Consider the following 20,369-nt stretch of genomic DNA (forward strand, 5'->3'; position numbering starts at 1 on the left):
CTGTGGAAGTATACACCGCAATGGAGCTTCGAATGCCTTTGCATTTGTGTTGTCAGCGTTCAGCGCGGAAATCGCCCGACACCGACGTCCCAGGCAAGGCACGTAACAGATGACGGATGAAATCGGAAGTGAACGTCCACACAGAGAAGAATTTCCACGAGTATGTAAAGGGGAAAAACCCCTTGTGGATCGTTGGAACAACTCCTTGACTCGGAGAATACGCTTCCGTTTCTACTGCTCGTATTTTACTCTTACGGTTACCACATTCCTCGCTTATAACTCCAAGTAAACTCCAAGTACCGCACAGCTCCCGCTTTAGCCGTTAGCAATAATAATAATGTGGCTAAATTTGACATCACCCGGAACATTCACATCCACAAAACCAGTTTCGGAAGAAAAACTTTTCAAACTTTCACCCACGCCCCCAGTCGGAACATGTTCTGGAATAGTATTCTCTTCATCACCAGCGAGTACTTGCGGAGGAGGTACTCGCATGATCAAGTTTCCTTGGACCGAATGTGGAATCGGTTGCATCGACATGCGCTGGAATCGATGCTAATGGTTTTGCCACCTGTGCAGGGAGAGAAGCCAATTGAAATCGATCAACCAAGATTTTCAGAGTAATCAAGTACTCCGAGAACTACCTTCATAGATTAAAACGTACCTATAATATCGTACAAACGAATCGAAACCGGAACCAAATTAATTAAAAAATGGATCAATGTGCCTGGGTCGCGGAGTCGGACAATTCCGAGCTCGCATCATGCTCGGTTGATTCGCACATGCTGCAATGTAGAATCCGTGTTACCCTTCCCGCTGCGAGTCAGAAAACCTCGCTCTCACTAGTGGCTTCCTCCATTCTGCCCCCGCCAAGCCCCTTCCTCAAAGGTCAAGGCCTCTTCATTGTCCACATATAGTTCGAACGCCTGATCTCGTTTTCCTCTTTTGCCTCCCGTTGGCGGCCAGCAACGCGTTCGTCTGCCCCTCAGAAATTTTATATGCCGTCGACCATAGAATCCTTTTATTCTGATCACTGGTTAGAGAGTTGTGGGACTGTCTGGGCGAGTTTCAAGGCGTCTCTGTTTTTAGCTCAATGATGTATGGAGTTCGTGGAGTGCAGATTGATGGGAAAGACGTGTTTGATTGCGAGGTTCCCAGTGGTGGAGATTCATTTTGTCTGGAAGCTTCCAAAGAACCCGATCTGGGTTCTGTGGGACTAATCCAACCGATTGATTCGAATCCATATTTTAAACATCACACAGCGCGTTGGGATGGACTTGGACACAACTATAACGCGAAAAACTGTCGCACGATGGATCCTTTCTTCGGACATCTTCTTCCACTGTCCAAACTTTCAGAGGAGCATAGCAGGACACGTCCAGCGGTAGGAGAAAGTCAGTTCTCGGAAGAGGACTGGTCGAATTCGGCACTGTGATGGCTTCCATGCCCGTCGATAATTAGCAGGCGATATTTCCCGACCGTTCGATGTCGAGTTTGCCGCAAGATCAACAATGTCTTTCAGCCATGTGAAGCCAAGAGATCGCTCGTTCATCCATTCCGACTGGTGGCGATGACGGTACCTTCAGGCACTCCCTCGACCTGGAACAATTCTTAGTAAAAAGTTTGAAAATCGCGGCAGCGTAGACGCGAGTTTGTCAGACGCGTCAAAATCACCACTCCTACAAAATCAATCACAACACCATGGTCCGAACTCCTCTAAGGCCAATTAGATCAAATGTTGATCGTAAGGAGCTTTCCCCTACGGAGAGGGCTTAAGCATATTGCCGGGATGAAAGATGCTGGTGTTACGGGCCGTGAAATTGCGCTGAAGACTGGGAAGCCACACTTCAGACCATCTACACCAACCTGTACATCGCGATCATCTTCACGTCTCCATCATTCCACCAAATCGCGATCAGGACGGCCTTTGTAAAGCTATCACAGCACGAGATCGTCGGTCAATTAAGTCCGTTTTATAAAAATCCTATCGCAACATATGAAATCGTCCTGTCAGCTCTCTCAATTTTCGAAAAACGCTATACAATATTATTCATGAGTCCGGCTACGGGGAAATGGAGAGCCCGGAAGCGCCCCCGGCAGACACCAGAAGTAGCGAGGAAGCGATACGTATGAATGGGCGATGAAACATCAATTTAGACTGGACGCCGGATGACCGGCGAAGGTCATCTGTGAAAGCGGAACCAGTCGGTTATCCCACTCGATCTCCATGGTGAAAAATTGGAAAAGGAATACATTGTCATACAATAAAGGGAAAATCGTTGGTCATGATCTGGTCAGCGTTTTGGGGCGAGAACAAATGGGAATTAGTCCGTTTAGAGAGCGACTTCGAAGCGAAGAAAAATGGGTTCACTTCGCGCTCTCATATCTCGACCTGCTCCGTGAACATCTGCCCTGCATTTGGGAACCCGGCCGGTTTTCATGCAGGATATTGCCCAAACATTCACTCAGCGAGGATTCTCAAGAAATTCGAAGATTGGGTCATGGAATGGCCGCCCCATTCACCCGATCTGAACCCAATCGAACACCTTTGGTCTCCCCTCAAAGAAGGGGTCCATATCGTGGACCCTGACGTTGAGTTTGCCACGGATCGAATGAACGGAAGGAGGACCTTCTCTGGGATGCGTTACGGAAGTCCTGGGCACAGATCAAGAGTGAACTGTTGAGGTCTTTGGAGGGAATGCCCCGCCGTGTAAAATCGGTGATCGAAGCAAAAGGATGGTCTACTAAGTACTGAAAAGGGGATTTTCGCTCCATTTTTCCATACGTAATTCTCTGATATCTTTATTATACCGTGCTAGAATAGTGTTTAATTTCCTTGTGAACAGGTACTAGACCTGACGGTTGAATTCAGTCAGGGTGTTGCGGGGCAGAAAAATTATTTTTAGGGGGGCTTATTCAAACTTTTCACAGGACTGTTCATAAAGGGCAATCGACAGCCATCCGCTCCAGTGCATTCAATCACGGTTGCCCAGTCCCGATTTCCACACTTTTTATAACCTTTAAACGACCACACTTTTCCGATCCAGTGACAATTGTCTCTGGCGGATGCGATGACACAAGCTGGAAGCCGTCTCGTCGACATGAAAGACTAGCGGTTTGGCGCGCGCTGCGAGCTCGCGTCGCGGGAACAGGGACGCCGGTGTTGGACGATATTCCGCGCTGCGCTCTGAAAACACAATGGAAAAAAGGTAGTTATTCGTAGTTCGAATGAAACACGTCGTCCACAGAGACCGAGGAGGAGATTACGACTAGTTGACGAATGTATTTCATGTTGAAATCGGCATTAAGGAGAATTGACATGAAGCAATGACTTCGTGCCTTCGGTTAACGTATTCCACACCGTGCTCGCGCACCCAAACTAAAAATTTCCCCGCCTTTACTAAATACCTGAGCCACCTCCCACAGACAACCACACCACAAATTTACAACCGTTAGATTTACACGTTTACCAGGAACCAGGCATATCAAGATAGTTGTCAACTTACATCATCCAGCTTCTGACGTAGAACACAGCCAACCAAGACTGCAATTCAATCGAATATATCACAGTCCAGTCCATCTGAATTCATATCCTTCCATTCAATCTTCACAAATCCAACCAACCTTCAAGGCCATCTTCCTCTCCCTTTCCTTCATTTTCCTGGCCTCCTTCGCTCGCTGCTCGTCCATGTTCTCTTTGGCCTCCTTGGCGGTAAGTTTTCGAGCCTCACCAAAGTGCTTCTGTGAGTTTGCCGGGCTACCAAGTCCTGGTTCAAGATCTGAAGAGCTAGCTTGCCCGCGTTGGCCGTCTCGAGACGGTCCTCGTAGCCAGCTTTCATCTTTGAATGAAATTCCGTCTTTCAAGTCGGCGACTCTTGTCTTCAGGGGGCTCGCGCAAACTTGCAAGAGTTGGTCAACCATTGCCATCACTTCGGCAGGCTGATCCGCGGGACTCGACTCGGTCGCATTGGACGTCGAGTTGGCGAGTGGAGGCACCTTTGCCAGGTAATTATCCAGTACTTTGTCAGGGTTGAAGGGAAGAAGGACTGCTCCTCTCCAGGCTCCAGCAATGTTGTTCGGTATTCCTTTTCGAGCTTCCTGGTAGATCCAAAGAAATGATCATTGCCCATGTAGACGGCTCCTCGACGCGCGTTCTTCGTCACCAGATTTCGGTAAGCTTTAGAGAGGCTCCGACGTCCAAAGGCTCCATGGAGCGCATGCGTTGTGTGCGGTGGCGAGCAAAAGGCCACAATGTGGTGGTCAACAGTTCGTGTAGCCTCGGCGCCTCAGCCTCTTGCTCTCAAGGTTCGAGCCGTCCACGTTAACAGCGCAGTATTGAACAAACTCTAGCGACAAATGGCTCGCGTGGCCGTCCAGAATACGCAATCGGTGGCTGCCTCGCGTCCTTGGAGCGGTGTGCTTATCGAAATGCTGTAGCCACTCCAGCGCAATCTCGGCGCTTGTCCAGCCATTGAGGCTCAAGCGGATGACAATTTCGTCGTCGATGTCTTCGGGGATCCAGGAGTGTTGAATGCGGCATTCTTTGGAAATAAAACGGTGGGAGAGCGTAGCTGTTTGTGGAGATGCATTCGATGATCGAAACGCATTCTCTGTTGCCTGGGTGTACCGAAAACGCCTCGATCTCTTCGCGGACAATCACTTTCACATTATCTCCGACTCCTTTCATACATTCCTTTTCACCATATTGTAGATGTCATCTTGAGTAATTCCGTGCGCCAAGATCGTTGTTTCATTGACGTTGAACCACTCTCAGCGTCTTCTCATCGAGCGCATCTTTTCTCGCTTGGTCCAAAGTCCGGGAACGACTAACCTTGAGCTCTTTATGTCTCTCCAGGAAATTGCAGACCCAGTTCTTGCCCAGGGGCTGTGTGCCCCTTGGCTCGCAGGATCTCAGTCGCCAATACCTCCATTTCAGAAATTGTCATAGGCCAGCCCCAGGCATCGAGCTGGTATACACCTTCACCACAGCATCGGAGCTCCTCTTTCGGCGTGAATCGCTGTAAATGCTGCTCGGAGATCTTATTGAACTTCCTCCTGCCCGAGATGCGATCCCGCAAAGTCGTCAGGGGCACATTGAACACTCTCGCTGCTTCCCCATAGCTTGGTACTTCACCGGCTTTAAACGCGGAGATGGGCTGCTGAAGTCGCATTTCCTTTTCAAGCGCGTTGCCAGCCATGTTGAGTCACGAGAAAAATTATAGGCGCGTTCAATGGAAGGATAGCTTCGATGGTTCAGAACCTGGAGAACAATGAAGCTGACGGCTTGAGGGTAAGGTGCCGGTAATTAAGGGGACAACTTTGGGCCATGTTGTTTCTTCGATGCCCATTTTTTAGCATCTCGAAGTTAATGCTCTAACTGTTTTAAAAAATGTCATCGATGATGAAGACCATCAAAAGAAACTTCAATAGTTTGGATTAGTTGGATTTGAAAGTACTAATATTGCGCCACGAAGATGAACTATTGAATTCTATACGTGATTTTGGTATAGTTTATGGCGGTGGCTGGAGAGGTTCACGAGGGCCATGGCTTAGGTAAGTTGGAATTTTGATTTGGGTGCGCGAGCAGGGTGTGGAATACGTTATTCCAGTTCGTCAATGGACGGTACCGACTCATTGTCGGACACAGGCCTGCATCATGTGCGATAGAGATTGGTCAGCCTCGGGAATTTTTCGTCTCCATATGTGGGGCAAGCCAGACACGGTGCTTTCGGGGGCCCCGGAGGGGTTTCCAAAGCTGCTTGCGCGAGTGGAGAATTCTATCGTGATTTGCGCTCAGACGGGGTGATCGCGAGAAGGTTGCAGCGGCCGGAGGATCAGCGGAATTGACACGCTCGAAGCATGCATGCTGTGCAGAATACCGCGCCGACGACGCGATCTGAATTTTACAATTGATGGCATACGATGCAGGAAGTAAACACATCACAACGACCTGGCCTGGTGAAAGTCATTGCGCTTGACGTGACGGTCGAAAGGCGATGATGGGCGCGGTCACACTGCGTGGAGATGGCGACACCAGCAACCGCAGAGCCCTCACGTAATCAGCGCAGCGCGGGCAAGCAACCTACTTGCACGCGACCCTGCCGCCGGAGTTCGTGTCAATTTTTTCGCCGCATGCTCGGTCATTTGTAGGCCGCTGGTCGGGGGGCGCAACCCAGTTATATAGACAACTCGGTGGGTTCTGAAAGTTATGACTGGAGGAAGTGTCCAGCCAACCAAGCGCCAAACGTACAGTACGCAAATAGAGCCCACGGATCGCTGCAGTGTACAACACGAATACATTCGCTTACCGAAATGCAACTCGCCGCGGACCGCCAGTTCAGGTTGAAGACAGTGGCGAAGAAGCCGTTCGTCCATTTCGACGGATGGTCTCGCCGAAAAGGGATCTGCTTTTGTTGCATGCTAGCGATTGGGGCGGGTCGCGCGCCGGACTGGGCACGATCACTATCGACCCGCGGGACAGCGGAGAACCGAAGGGTTGTGGACGATGGGGGAGCAAACGGATGCAAAACATTTCCAGACCAGGAAATTTTATGTGCATATTGCAGCAGATAAGCATAGTTAATATTAATATCGTCGTCTCGAACCTCGTACTTCTCAACAGTGCGGCGGACGAGCTCAAACCACTCGCGAGATAGTCAAACTTTCTCAAGAACCTCGATTGCAGTTCGGGATGCCGCTTCACAAACCTTTCGACCCATCTTCCCCCAAATCTTGAACCGTTGTCGACTGAGCCCGGGCACGAAGTCAATTCAAACTGCTTGCTTCGTGCCAATTGCCCCTTAACGACAGATGCCAACGTGAAGGGGATGTAAAGGGTAATTACCATACTCCGAGGACATGTCACTGACGCCTTTGTGGACTATCTGAATGGCACCAGTACTCATTTGATGAATTGATATGATAAAAATACATCATCAATCACATCCTTGAGACACAGCGTCAGTCAATCTGTACGGGCCTGTCCAAACGTGTTGCTTGATCATATAGGGAGGCAATTGACAGCGGCAACTCATGCAAAGTCTAATAACCGACATTGCTGCGAAGATCCTATCATTTTCGCAACACCAATACGTTCTACGATGTCGACAATTCTACAGTTCGAATCCTTCTCAGTGTACTTGCGTCTTTGAAATGGTGCGTTTGCTGCGTGTTGTGGAGAATCCTGATACTGTGCAGCGATTTAACTGCTCAGGTTGTACCAGGAATCAACTATATACTAATCTGCTGCAATTTCACAAAAATTTCCTGGTCTGGAAATGGTTGCATCGTTTGCCCCATCGTCCGCGGCCCTTTGGTTCTCCTCCCCCGTCCCACGGGTCGATCGTGACGATATCGTGGCCAACGCAGGTCCGGCGCACGACCCGCCAATCGCTAGCATGCAACAAAAGCAGACTCCTTTCCGGCGAGACCATCCGTCGAAATGGACGAACGGCTTCTTCGCCACTGTCTTCAACCTGAACTGGCGGTCCGCGGCGAGTTGCATTTCGGTAAGCGAATGTATTCGTGTTGTACACTAGCGTTCCGTGGGCTCAACCCGCACGTTTGGCATTTGGTTCGGACGCTTCTGCCAGTAAGGACTTTTGAGACGTAGAATCGCTGCACTGAGCTGTCTATATGGGTTGCGCCTCCCCCGACCAACGATCGACAGACAAGCGCGCGTTGAATGAAGTTCATGCGGATGTCCTCACGGGCGAGATCACAAGGCACGACACCTATTCCGCTGGACGGAATGTAAGTCACATCTAGGTCCGCGTACAATCCCTCGACCACAGGGTCCGGCAGATATGTTAGGCTGCTCCCGGAGTCGAGCAGTGCGGCAGCGGGAAAAGAGCCTGAGTTGTTGTAGGTCTTGGTCTGCCCCGACGACGTAACCGTAAACCCAGTGAGTGCAATGTCAAACTGAGAATAGGTGCCATTCCGGGGGATGATAGGTAGGGTGTGTAGCTTGCCGTGGAATTTCCCAGTGTTGACGCCTCCAAAAAGAATCAATCCCGTGTTGGCATCTAGGTCGTTCAACCATAGGCTGTATGCCATTGTGTTGATCAAGCCATTCTCAACCATGGCCCGTGGCAGATTTGCATAGGGAGCGACGCGATATCGCAAGACCAGAGCTTCGTTGATAGGATAGCCGATTCCAAGTACTCCCTCTACAGACAAAGTCAATCCCGACTGCTTAGTGGGTGGAGTAACGGACGCACGTACCTGACGAGGTCGATGTATAGCCAACTCCAAACTGAAAATCTTCTATTGTGACGCCTCCAATGGACAGAGTATCCTTGACGTAATCTCCAGCAGCTTGGGAACCATCGACATAAGAGATCCTGAAGTTGGACGAGACATATTGGTAGGTCGAGGGGTGAAGTGGACGGGGACGTTACCAATCTCGACAACTTCGTCGCGTCCTGCGGATTAGTGTATGGTGCACCGAACCGGGTGGACAACAAGTCGTCATCGACTGTTTTTGAACCCGGCAGCAACTGGTCAATTCAGCTCTACTCTGGCATCATGACAGTCGGGGCGAAATTCAAAAAGGGTTGGCATCCAGATTCAGCGGAACCGATGATTTGCCTGCCATCAAGGTCACCGACGCGATCCCAGTTGACGCCACGCAGAGGACAATCTTCCCTTCCCCCCGCAGGCGATTGCAAAGAGTAGTGTAAAGATAGGTTCGGTCCCGCCGGAACCGTTCACGATAAAGAACGCCGACTGGGAATCCGATTGAAGGGCGTCCATAATGCGGTCGTAGGCAGCCTTCTGGGACGGAGATAAATTCTGTACTTGCCCGTCGGCCTCCCGCGCGGGCGACGCTTGGTCGTAGGCCTGCTCCGCGGCAATGATTGGATTTGGTGGCCTGGCATCGCCCTCCCAGTCATAATCATACTCGGGCAGACCGAAGTCCGAGAGACTATACTCGTCCCTCTGGAAAGTCAGTTTCAACAGTTTCCTTCATGTCGATGCTCCTTTATGACCGAAGTCAACGCGCAAGTATGAACTAATCGTAATCCTTTGCGATCTCTGTGGACGTTGTGCTTGATAGATACACCGCAATCGAACTTCGAATGCCTTTGCACTTGTGTTGTCAGCGTTCAGCGCGGAAATCGCCTGACACTGACGTCCCAGGCCTGCTCCCCGACAAGGGCACCTAACCGCTAGTATATATCATTGTTTGGTACATGTAGAACCTCGCCCAAGAAATTGATTCGCACGGTTCAGTTAACATCGGCATTGATGGCTACTGGATTCATCTGTCGTATCTAAGGAGTCAAATCTACCCTTCTATCAGACCCTAACAAGCTTTGCTGAGGTGTTCAGAAGCTATCTTTCCACCGGACCTTGACGCGCAAATATCTTGCACTAGCAGGGCGATATTGGACTCATAAAGTTTTTTTGACACAAAGCTTGTTCCTACAACTCAAAAAAAAAAAAAAAATAAGACTCATCGCGGGAATTTAGCATCATGGTGATGTGTTAGTTAACTAAAGTTTTGGACAGTGACGGGCAAGCTCCCGGTGTTGGGTTTGTGAAGCCGCGGATACTGAGTTGCCTCGGTACACCGTACTCCATACGAGACTGTACTTCGCTCGTTCACCACAGTAATAGTTTCAAGGCATGGCCACATACGTAGAGAAAACCGAGGACCCTACCATCCTATGAGCTCTTCCATGACCAACGACAGCAGTATCTAGTACGGAGTTCTTACGCAGACCTCCGGACACTCATGACCGGTGTGTGGATGTAAGGCCAAGACCTAGTGGCAATATACCACTGTTAAGGCCCGGAACAAATTTTGATCGCAATGTAGCTACAGGCCGCCTGTAAAAGAGCGTTCTCTGTAGGATCCAAGGATTCTACTAAGAATGCCTAAGATAGAACCGCGAATCGATACAGAATGCCTACAATCGTTATCCGATGATATTGATAATCCCGGTTGTATACAAACTAAATCCTCATCTCAGGAGGTAGTGTGCGTTTATGGACTTCGCTTAGACCCTTCACATGACTCGTCGACCCCTAACCCTAGGGTCTGCCTGAGGCATCATCTAGATACATTGTCACACCGCCGTACGAGTAAGTACGGAGTACTTTAGGGGGAAAAAACCCCGGAAGATAGAATCAATCGAACATACACTTCTGCTTCAACTGTTCGTCTCTCAGTGCTCTTATCTGTAACTAGCTCATAATTGCGGGTAATCGCACAGGTCCGAGTCCCGGACTGGAGTGGGGGCAGCATTTGCCGCTTCTCTGGCAGCAGCCGTGGAGCTCGACTCCCCAGTTTACAAATTCACGCGCTTCGCGGTCGCAGGGGTAGTTCGTTGGTGGATTGTTTTAAATCTTTTGTTCCTGCAAGAGGATTAGCAAACGAAGCAAGGATGGAGGGAAGACTGAAGCTACTTCGGAGTTGCGGGGACTGGAGGAGGCGGCGGCGCTTCTGAAGCTCCCGAACCGTTCAAGAAAGCTAGGCGAGTGACGGCGATGATGAGTGAGCGACAGCTATATGTTCGTAAAGGCCCACCATGTGGCCGGTGACGAAGACGCCACGGCCGACCCTTGGAAGGGGCGTGTTGCCCCAACGATGGTTGCCCGGGAGGGCACAATGGTTTTGAAGATCAACATTCACCCGTCGGTTGGCGATAGTAAACGTGCAAGGACAGAGTAAATATTCTGCAGTCAGGAGCATCGCGAGGGATGGCAGTGACGTTGCCAACCAACTCCAGTCGCGGATTCGTCATGGGCACCGACCGGATGAGCGTCGTAGTCGTCGTCTTGGGGGTTGCCCGGTTAGAGGGCGGAGTAAGTCCGCCGCGACGACCATGGATGGAGGCCCCTCCGCTTGATAAGTTACAATTAATTGTGCCTCGGCATGGACCATGGCGCCGCGTACGAAGGAAGGACCCTCTTCATTCCGGTCAGTGAGAGCAAAGGCCATACTCGTTTCCGGAGCCACACCCGGGCAGTCAAAGTCGCAACTAACGGTGACCGATGCCACTAATTGTTGGTTGAGGGCGATTGAGGTTGGCATCTTCGACTCGAGCTCCAACGGACCATGGAATTCACAAAAGGATTGATTAGCCATGGTGAAGGTTAGAAAGCACGCGCAAAGGAACAAAGAAAGGCACCGAAGGAAATTTTCAGACACAGCCACAGCCAGGAAGGTAGGATCGCGCAGCAATCTGTGAGAGAAGGTGGAGGACGGAAGGAACGGACACGGTATTTATGTGATGTGGGAGAGCAGGATTCGGAAGGGGATTGGTGAGGTAAACACCGAGCAAACCAGAGTGGATTGACGACCAACAGATACCAATGGACGTCCTCCATTCATAGCTATGGCACAGGATTCGTTCATTGGGAAGTTCCAGTGACAGCTAGGACAACGTCGAGGAAAGAGAAACCGAGAAAGGCAGGTCTTGACTCTGGACCGAGCTCAGACAGGGTGAGCGGATTGACGGAGTCAGGTACGGAGTATATAGGAAGGGAAAGGTAGAAACTTACTGGGAAGTCACCAAGGACGGTGTGCTGTCCGAGGCAGTCGGAAGACGCAAGAAAAAGGCAAAGTTCAATAAAAAGTGAATGCTAGGTTCGCCAAGGGTCGCTCGAGCCATTAGAGACGCATGGGCCAGTGGAACTGACGGGGGAAAGTACCCGTATTCCGGACGGAGCTGGGAGCAAAGTTTGAGACGTTTGGACTCGACGTCTCGACGAAGAGCAGATGGAGACCTCCGTTGGAGACATCTTGAGAACGACGACAATGACACATTACAGAAGCAAATATGAGACATGACAGGAATTGCAAGGCCCTCAATGGTATCTAACAGATTACATAGGACCCATGCAGAAAGAACAAATGACCGAAGCCATGGCACACATTACTGTTCAAAGTCCCGGTTCGGCATGACTTTGTCGAGCACCTCCTGATAGACCACATTTCTTGCCACCCTTTCCGAGGATTCATCCGCAAGGACCGTGATCTTGGAGTACGCATCTATGGCACGGCACATGGCAACATAGAGCTGCCCGTGGCCAAAGATGGGTGGTCGAATATCCACACCAAGATGGTCCACAGACTGCCCCTGGCCTTGTTGACCGTCATCGCAAAGGCGAGACGGACGGGAAACTGGCGCCGAAAAAGTTTGTATGAAAAGTCGGCGTCGCCGCTTTCTTGCAAGACACGGTAGAGGAGATGGACCTTGCCGTCGAAATCGCCACCGTTGATGACGACCTCCAGGCAATGGTTGGTTACATTCTGCAGGATCAGCCGGGTCCCATTGCAGAGACCCTCGGCTGGGTTGATATTCCGTAGAAGCATGAGCGGCACGCCACGTTTGAGTTTCGGCTCCGAAAGAGGCGGGCCCCCGTTGAGCGATCGAAGAAACTCCTTCTTCGGAACCCCCTCGTTCGCATTGTCGTTGGCATCGCAGTTATCGTCCGTCCGCGTTGGCGAATGATCAGCCACCCTGGGAAACGATCCAGAAAGTAATTACTTAGCTCCCGAACAGTTTCGTTGGACGGAGTGACGATGGCACGCTTCTCGAAGTATCCGCGATTCTTGTGCTCCGAGAGCATATTCAAATAGACGCGGCTTGCAGATTCCTCGAGGTTCGAGGTGGCGTAGATCACGTCCGGTAATGTCGAGAAAGGGGTGCAAGAGGGATTGAATGAGAGCCGGCCAAGCCATTCGGCGAACTTCTTATTATCGGGAGTGCTGTCGCGGAGGCGCATGTTTTCCGTGAGTGATAGCACTTGCACATGCTGCCAGATGACCGCGTTGTGCATCGTCGCATCGACAATGTCTTGGCGGGAGGCAAACGGGACAACAGGGGCGGTCTGTTGGAAATCGCCCCCGAAGATGGTGGGAAGCCCACCATCAGGGAGGTCGACCTCACGGATATCACGGGGAGATCGGTCCAGGGCGTTCAGGACATGGACGTGCGACATGGGGGCCTCGTCCCAGATCAACACATCAGCCTGTCGAATGAGATCCGGGAGTTGGGTGTGGCGTGATATGTTGCAACTGAAATTTTCACTGACGGCGATGGGCACTTCGAACCGTTTGTGAACCGTGCGGCCGCCAGGAGAAGAGTCGACGCGATCCCAGTTGACGCCACGCAGAGGACAATCTTCCCTTCCCCCCGCAGGCGATTGCAAAGAGTAGTGTAAAGATAGGTTCGGTCCCGCCGGAACCGTTCACGATAAAGAACGCCGACTGGGAATCCGATTGAAGGGCGTCCATAATGCGGTCGTAGGCAGCCTTCTGGGACGGAGATAAATTCTGTACTTGCCCGTCGGCCTCCCGCGCGGGCGACGCTTGGTCGTAGGCCTGCTCCGCGGCAATGATTGGATTTGGTGGCCTGGCATCGCCCTCCCAGTCATAATCATACTCGGGCAGACCGAAGTCCGAGAGACTATACTCGTCCCTCTGGAGCAGGTGATGTAATTCGTACAGTCCGTAATCGTGTGCCGCATGTTCACACGTCCAAGGACGGGGGTAGCGGTAGTCGGCCGGATTGGACGTGATCCGATACAGGAGGTCGTCTGTAAATTCGTCCGCAAACCGGGTCCAGATGCGCGGTGCGGTCAGTTTGTCGAGGGCGCTGAAAGTCATCGCAGAAGCAAACATATAGCGTAATTCCCGACCCGTGCGGAGCTGGCACGCCCTTTGGAAACAATTCTCCCATTCATTGTCCCTCGAGAGGACGCCGGCCGCGTAGCAGGCCTCTTGGAAGGTTTCATATTCAATGCCGTCGATAGTCCGAAGGTCCTCGAAACTGGTCGGACCACGGACCACCGTCAGCAGGCAACGAACATAGTACGCGGGCTGCCTCGGGGACAGAGGGTGCATCCGACCAATCTGACGAACCCGACGTTTCCGATCGTACCACATTTGTTTCCTGGAGGGGGAGGGGGAGTCAGTAGAATTAATTGAGGGAGACGGCTGGAGGTCGCTCATACTTGCTGTTCCACACACAATGCTCCGGCATTTCCTCGTGCAATAGTTTCTTGGATGTGTTTTCCCGATTGTACTTGAAGAACGCGAGAAGCTGGGATCGTTGAGCGTCAATCTTTACAGCGCTTTGTCGCGCTCATCCCTCTCCCGCCATTTGACGGTGTGGCGGTTGGGCAGATGCACGACCAACGGCAGCCCCGACGGGAAGTGGCTGAAGATGGGAAACCCAAGCACACCCCACGCGTATTCAATGGCCCCGAGATACCGGCCCGAGAGGTACTCGCGGATCTCATTGACGCCGGTATTGAACTCGATCGTCGCGCGGTCCGAACCTTTATGGATGTATTTGTGGATGTACTCGACCGCGTTCAAGAAAGCGCAGACTTCAACATTGATGTGGGCTTTGAATTCGGAGCACAGAAAAGGACCGAAAGGCACAACCCATTCATTGCCGACCTTGGCTTTGCGGCCAGAATAGGATATCTCGACCTGCGTGCCCGGACGACAGCGGTATTCGGCATATCGGCTGGCAGGAACGCTGGTTTTTTCATTGAATCTCTTCGGAAAACTTGGAGTAAGACGGCTTGGGGCGGCCAGTGTCATCAAGGCAGCAGGGACCCTCGGGGTTCCCGTGGGCCGGACCGCAGGGATGATGAAGCATATGTTTGATAACGACCCGATGCAGGCGAGGATACTTGTCCTCCGGAGGGATCTCCGCGGACACGAAGTGGTCAATGTGGTCGGGATCGGTCCAGGGCCCGTCGAGCCAGAACAACGTATGCGAGTGTGTGAGCCCACGCTTCTGCCACTCAATCACCTGGAGCAAACGGCTCAGCATGGCGCGGCCAAAGTAACGAACATGGAGACCACCGCGGACGAACTGCACATGACCAATGTAGCGGCCGAATCGTCCCTTGCGGAACTCCTTCAGCATGGCTTCGTTCTTCATGTGGAACACGCGCGCGACCAAATCCGGACGACCGATCCAGCCTTGGATAGGCTCGCCGTTGGAGCCTTTGATGAGTTCAGACTGGATCCCCTCCCACATTGGGTTCGCGGTGAACGTCACGAACAGGGCGGGAATGCCGAACTGACGGCAAATGGCCATGGAATCATGATAGTGCTGTTTGATATTTCTCACAGAGCCGGTAAACTGGGAAGGCAGGATCAAGCGCCCCGCACGGTCAGGGGCGGTGCCCGACGCGATGACCTCGCGTGTGGATTCGTACATATCAGCACGTATCTTGCCCTGATTGTGGTAGAAAACTGTAGTCGCTGCATATGGCAGGACATATGCGCATCCACGACGAATTATTGAATGAGAGCACCCCCCCCCCCCGGGACGATGCAAGACATTGAACGAACCCTGACGGGGGTAGAGGTGCCACCGATAAAAGGGATTGATGGTGACCCGATCGTAGACGCGCTCTGTATCTGCAAGAGAGAGGTCAGCGGAATGGAAGGGGCCGAAAAGCGCGGAGGGCAAAGAGCACGAACTGGCGGAAGTCCGACCGCGCAGGGCGCTGTTACGGCTGTGGCCTCTGCCACCGGTCATATAGAATAAGACGTAATGCAACGGCATGTACAGCGGATGCTCAAAGTGAACAAACGTGTACCAACGACCGCTACTGTCCTGCGTCGGCTCGTCGAGGTCGGCGACAGCAGCCGCGGCTTCATCGGCATCGGCGATGTCTTCGAAGAACTGATTCTCGGAGTGCCGCGGAGGAGCTTCCCGGAGATGGAGCAGGAGATCTCGATAACCCGGTTCGGCGCGCTCCGCGGGAACGTCGGGGAGAAAACCGGCGATCTCGGTGTTCGCTTGGGCGATGGGGAGGTCATAACGACGATCCATGCGGGAGTCCCGGACCAGGCGGAGCTGAGGATTCAGGCGTACGTAGCCCAGCTCCGCATTCTTTCTGATCGAGGACTTCCTGAGCGCGGAACAGGGGCCGGTAGAAAGGATTCTTCTCCTTCATGTATCGCTGGAGGATGGGTACGATCTCGGCCGCATGCGGGCTGTCCCGGACGCGCTCGATACGGCGGGACGTGGCGACGCCAGGTTCCAAAAAGAACAATAGGGCAAAGGCGGGCGCCCGACGGCCACCCCCGGATCCGCAAGGGGCGGGCCCTGCATGTGATACATCGATCCCTGCACCTGGTAGATATAGTTGTGCTCACGGCGGCGCAGGCGATTCGAGCGCTGTGCGGAGACAGCGGTGAAGGCGAAGGCCATGTTGTAGTGACGGATATTTTGGCGAAAGTCCCGAGCGCGTCGACCGGCCGTCTCGGCCATTCTCGCTCAACAAAGCGCGGATCAGAGAATCGGCCAGAGGCTCGGGCACGGGGGACCGGTCGGGGAACTCGTACATGTCCAGACCGCCATTTAAAATTACAGCAGGCGTGGAAGCGACCGGTGCGTTTCTTCGGCAGCTCGGCTTCCCAGAAACATGCACGACAATGGGGGCAGACGACATCCATGCGCCCCAATAATTGGGCGCCCACCGGTCCGCATTCTCGGTGGCAGCCAGCGAATCGGGGAGCAGAGCGGCGCGAGCGGCCGGAACGACCCGGACGATTGGAAGGGCTCGAACGTCCGGCGGAACACACGTCGTCGTGGATGGCGAGCAAGCCGTCGTCGGGGGGATGGGAGGAAGCGGAATTGGATGGAGGCGGACTGGAACTGCAATGGGCGGCTGGGCGCACGACGCACCGGAGGCGGAAGTGGGCAAAGCGGCCCCACCGAGGCAAGGCGGAGAGGCAGCGGGAGCGGAGGGCGCCCGCGCGGACCGCTTTTCGATATGACACGGCAGGCAGTGGGCATAGCGCGGCCCCGTCCGTGGGCTTGGAGCAACCATCCGTCCGACAGAAGCGTTGCGGGGCCCGAGCAGTCGGAGTTGAGACCGCCGGCCGAGACTCGGGACGCGATGGACGTTGCGGAGGGGCGGGAACGACGGGGACGGGAGGACCGGCCGAGCGGAGAGGAAGGTGAAGGGGATTGAGTCTCCGAGCGGCAAGAAGAGGAATAACGGGCTCGAGAGCCCGCATCTAAGGGGCCCTGGCACTTGGGGCAGACGCGACGGGAAGCGGAACGACCCATGACGACGAAAGAGGAGAGAGAAACGCGGTTTGACCCAGTACTTTCTACGGACACGACAACCACCGGAACAGGGAGAGAAGAGGGCAGAAGGGCAGGAAGAAGAGGCCACAAAGATACTCCGAGCAAGTCCAACAGCAGACCCGAGAAGAGGGAGAAGCAGGAAGAGGGCAACAGGGAAGAACCCGAAAGGGCCACACAATCACCACGACACCCAAACATGGAAGAGACGCAACCGCCAGCTGGGGGAGAATGGATTATGAACTCTACTTCGGACTGCATTCTAGGCATTCTGGACTCTACTAAGAATGCCTAAGAAGAGGTGGAACTGCGAATCGATACAGAATGCCTATAACCGTTGTATCCGGCGATGTTATTGATAGTCCCGGTTGTATACATACAACCTGAAATTGAAATTCCTGATCTCTCTGGATCAAGGGGTAGCGTGGTTTTTATAGACCCTTCACATGACTCGTCGACCCCTAACCCTGGGGTCTCCCTGAGGCATCATCTATATACGTTGTTACAGTTGACAAGTCCGACCGTCCTCCTCACCGCGAAGGTTACAGACATCCCCCAGTATTCGGGGGATTGTAGGGTATTTACGCATTCATAAGAGTCCTTGGATCCTGCGGTAAAGGCCCTTCGACAGTCAACCGACAATGTGATGTCAATGACATGGTCTGAATGCGACGAATCCTAGAAAAATCAGCGACCCGGATTCCAGAACGTTCACCTTCAGAACTGGCATGTAGGAAAACAATATCCAATGAGTACTATTGTCCGACAACAATGTCTATCGGGCTTCCCTGATTAGCGTCAATAACAGTTCATCGGCTCCGCGTATGGTGACTACCCGGGATTACGAGCTGGGACATATTTGGGACTGAGACCGCGTATACTCTCAATGAACACCACCAGTCTCAGTCAGAAGCCTCGGAATGAAAATTCCTTGAATAACGTCGAGCGATTCCTCTTCAGCCGGTAAGTCGACGTTCGTTCTGCATGCCAAATTGTCGTCTAACATTTGTCGGTGTTGTGTGTGCCGGTGAAGTGGACGGGGACGTTACCAATCTCGACAACTTCGTCGCGTCCTGCGGATTAGTGTATGGTGCACCGAACCGGGTGGACAACAAGTCGTCATCGACTGTTTTTGAACCCGGCAGCAACTGGTCAATTCAGCTCTACTCTGGCATCATGACAGTCGGGGCGAAATTCAAAAAGGGTTGGCATCCAGATTCAGCGGAACCGATGATTTGCCTGCCATCAAGGTCACTGAAATCTACAACAGAGTCTACCCAGGCGAGGAGTCTAACTAAGCCTCTTTGGGAGGTCGAGTGCTGTGATAGAAAGCTCAATGATGCCAGGCTACTATGGGGCCTGATCTCGAGTCCGGGTCAAGGCAACATCAGCCTACACCTGCGGCAGGAGTCGCTGTATTTTCCTGGATACGATGATGGATTCGGATCTTTTTCCACCGTGGCGTACCAGAATCTGTGGGAAGGGGGGCCTGAGTTCTACAGCAGAGGAATAGGATCTGCGTTTTCGATGAAGTATTTTCCAAGTGTCCCGTAACTACACTGCACAAACATATCTGGCCATGTATGGTCACTGGGAAAAACTCTCCAAGACAGCCCGAACCACCGTGAAGATTCTGAACCTGATCTGTACTCCAATGGGGCGTTGGCACCAGAGTCCTGCACGGCGCGAGGTCACAGGGTTATTCCTTGCCAAGTCTGTTCGAGCAGTCATCCAATACACCGGCCGTTGAATTCATGCAGAAACGCGTTCGCTATCACTGCGCATCTGCCATTCTCGCCATGATTGTGCTCGTCCTGACTGCTGTCGTTACATTTTGCCACGTTGTTCTTCACCTTATATTGCAGTGACTACTAGTAATCAACATAGCTTGACGTGGTTGTGCAAAACACGCAACCATACCAATGAATAAGACGACTACCTGAAGTTTCTCGCGCATTGATTGAGTTACCATAGCATCAACTTCATCATTGGATTATAATAGGCTTAGATATCTATGTACGGAGTGCGACGAGTAGATACACCGCGCCCGAAAGTTGGACTGTGAACATGGTGGAAGTTATGGAGCTTTCAACACAATGGCCCTGGCACCAGCGCCTTCCCAATGGTCGGCATATCCAAGGTCCTCATGCCAGATGTGCATGTCCACTGAATCGCAATGGCGAAATCTCCTCGCAATAGTCTTGCCAGTTTCTATGACCCGGCGGGCCTGTGCAATATCCCCACATTCAAAAACCGCCAGCTTGACCCCTAAACGGAAGACCAAGGACAGTAACACTGGGTAAAAGATATCGGCACGTTGTACGTCATCGAGACCTAAACTTCGGAACCCAGAGGTGTCGAGATCAGGGGGCACAAGGGCTTCTATGGGTTCGTAAACACGCACACTGCGGGCGGTTGTGCCATCACGGAAATTTGATGGAGAGATGTAAGGTGGATTCGAGATTAGAACATCCCAGGTGGGATCTCCAGCGAAATGCTTGTCAAGTACCTCTGTCAGATTGGGAACTCCGCTGTTCGACAGATTCAGTATGTCACCCAGTTCGAAAGACACCTGTTGCCGGGCTCGATCCGACAACAAGCCCCTTTGGATGTTGTGGTGCATGTTTTGTTTGGCGAGGGCAATGGCCCGAGGGCTGGCATCCACGCCTAGGATTTGTAAGTCGCAAAAATATGGAGACAGAAGCGCGTGAAGCAGAAGTGAGATACAGCCGGTGCCACTACACAGATCCAAAATCCGTAGTGGCCTTCCGGCCGATTGGATAATGTGCTCCCAGTTCTTTCGTGAGCCGAGGATTAACTCGGTTGCATGAAAAGTGTACGACTCGGTTTCCCCCCTGTAGTTCAGGACTGTTTAGCGTTTGCAGAAGGGCTTACCCACGCGGTTAATCTGTGCGGAAGACGAACCGTGGAATCAAGACGCCTTCGCGGCATAAGATTTCCAAGTCACCAAACGGCTGGTCTCCGAGAATATACTGCAGTGGTCGTCCTTTTGCACGTTCAGAGCACATTCTCCAGAGATGGAACCGCCAATGGTTCCCTCGATGCCTCATGTGAGGATTCGACTGTGATAATTCGATGGCCTTTTCTCGGAGCCAACGAAGCTCATTGCGTGCCGAGTCCAGGGTTCGGCACTCCTTGAGGAGCATTGGAAGTAGAGGGTCATTCCGATAAGCTTGAAGAATGAGCGAGGTAGGAATCCTCGGCATGATGATGTTCGAGTGATTGATTGAACTTGCTTGACTGGAGCCACCGGACTTCTGAGTCGTTTTC

The 20,369-nt window shown here is 52.5% G+C and overlaps 9 protein-coding genes across 9 annotated transcripts; 3 read left to right on the top strand and 6 right to left on the bottom strand.

The window, feature by feature from the left end:
• Positions 1-5,674: 5,674 nt before the first annotated feature.
• On the bottom strand, positions 5,675-6,419 carry VTN31DRAFT_6857 (uncharacterized protein; the record flags this gene model as incomplete). The annotated part of the gene is made up of 2 exons (XM_069407513.1): positions 5,675-5,896; positions 6,309-6,419. The coding sequence occupies 2 exons, from the start codon at positions 6,417-6,419 to the stop codon at positions 5,675-5,677; spliced, it is 333 nt and encodes a 110-aa protein (XP_069258160.1).
• An 858-nt stretch (positions 6,420-7,277) lies between these two features.
• VTN31DRAFT_6858 (uncharacterized protein) lies at positions 7,278-7,867 on the top strand (the record flags this gene model as incomplete). Its single annotated transcript, XM_069407514.1, has 3 exons — positions 7,278-7,508; positions 7,691-7,752; positions 7,804-7,867. The coding sequence occupies 3 exons, from the start codon at positions 7,278-7,280 to the stop codon at positions 7,865-7,867; spliced, it is 357 nt and encodes a 118-aa protein (XP_069258161.1).
• Positions 7,868-11,384: 3,517 nt separating this feature from the next.
• Positions 11,385-11,798, bottom strand: VTN31DRAFT_6859 (uncharacterized protein; the record flags this gene model as incomplete). Its single annotated transcript, XM_069407515.1, has 2 exons — positions 11,385-11,442; positions 11,512-11,798. 2 exons carry the CDS (start codon positions 11,796-11,798, stop codon positions 11,385-11,387), a joined length of 345 nt encoding a protein of 114 aa, XP_069258162.1.
• A 472-nt stretch (positions 11,799-12,270) lies between these two features.
• Positions 12,271-12,954, bottom strand: VTN31DRAFT_6860 (uncharacterized protein; the record flags this gene model as incomplete). Its single annotated transcript, XM_069407517.1, has 1 exon — positions 12,271-12,954. The coding sequence occupies one exon, from the start codon at positions 12,952-12,954 to the stop codon at positions 12,271-12,273; it is 684 nt and encodes a 227-aa protein (XP_069258163.1).
• An 85-nt stretch (positions 12,955-13,039) lies between these two features.
• On the bottom strand, positions 13,040-13,997 carry VTN31DRAFT_6861 (uncharacterized protein; the record flags this gene model as incomplete). Its single annotated transcript, XM_069407518.1, has 2 exons — positions 13,040-13,907; positions 13,969-13,997. 2 exons carry the CDS (start codon positions 13,995-13,997, stop codon positions 13,040-13,042), a joined length of 897 nt encoding a protein of 298 aa, XP_069258164.1.
• Positions 13,998-14,510: 513 nt separating this feature from the next.
• VTN31DRAFT_6862 (uncharacterized protein) lies at positions 14,511-15,815 on the bottom strand (the record flags this gene model as incomplete). The annotated part of the gene is made up of 2 exons (XM_069407519.1): positions 14,511-15,397; positions 15,461-15,815. 2 exons carry the CDS (start codon positions 15,813-15,815, stop codon positions 14,511-14,513), a joined length of 1,242 nt encoding a protein of 413 aa, XP_069258165.1.
• A 624-nt stretch (positions 15,816-16,439) lies between these two features.
• Positions 16,440-16,952, top strand: VTN31DRAFT_6863 (uncharacterized protein; the record flags this gene model as incomplete). The annotated part of the gene is made up of 1 exon (XM_069407520.1): positions 16,440-16,952. The coding sequence occupies one exon, from the start codon at positions 16,440-16,442 to the stop codon at positions 16,950-16,952; it is 513 nt and encodes a 170-aa protein (XP_069258166.1).
• A 1,110-nt stretch (positions 16,953-18,062) lies between these two features.
• Positions 18,063-18,632, top strand: VTN31DRAFT_6864 (uncharacterized protein; the record flags this gene model as incomplete). Its single annotated transcript, XM_069407521.1, has 1 exon — positions 18,063-18,632. The coding sequence occupies one exon, from the start codon at positions 18,063-18,065 to the stop codon at positions 18,630-18,632; it is 570 nt and encodes a 189-aa protein (XP_069258167.1).
• Positions 18,633-19,155: 523 nt separating this feature from the next.
• On the bottom strand, positions 19,156-20,305 carry VTN31DRAFT_6865 (uncharacterized protein; the record flags this gene model as incomplete). Its single annotated transcript, XM_069407522.1, has 2 exons — positions 19,156-19,933; positions 20,004-20,305. 2 exons carry the CDS (start codon positions 20,303-20,305, stop codon positions 19,156-19,158), a joined length of 1,080 nt encoding a protein of 359 aa, XP_069258168.1.
• Between the last annotated feature and the right edge of the window lie 64 nt (positions 20,306-20,369).

Source organism: Thermomyces dupontii, assembly GCF_041956625.1.
Source record: "Thermomyces dupontii strain NRRL 2155 unplaced genomic scaffold VTN31scaffold_8, whole genome shotgun sequence".
Taxonomy (NCBI): domain Eukaryota; kingdom Fungi; phylum Ascomycota; class Eurotiomycetes; order Eurotiales; family Trichocomaceae; genus Thermomyces; species Thermomyces dupontii.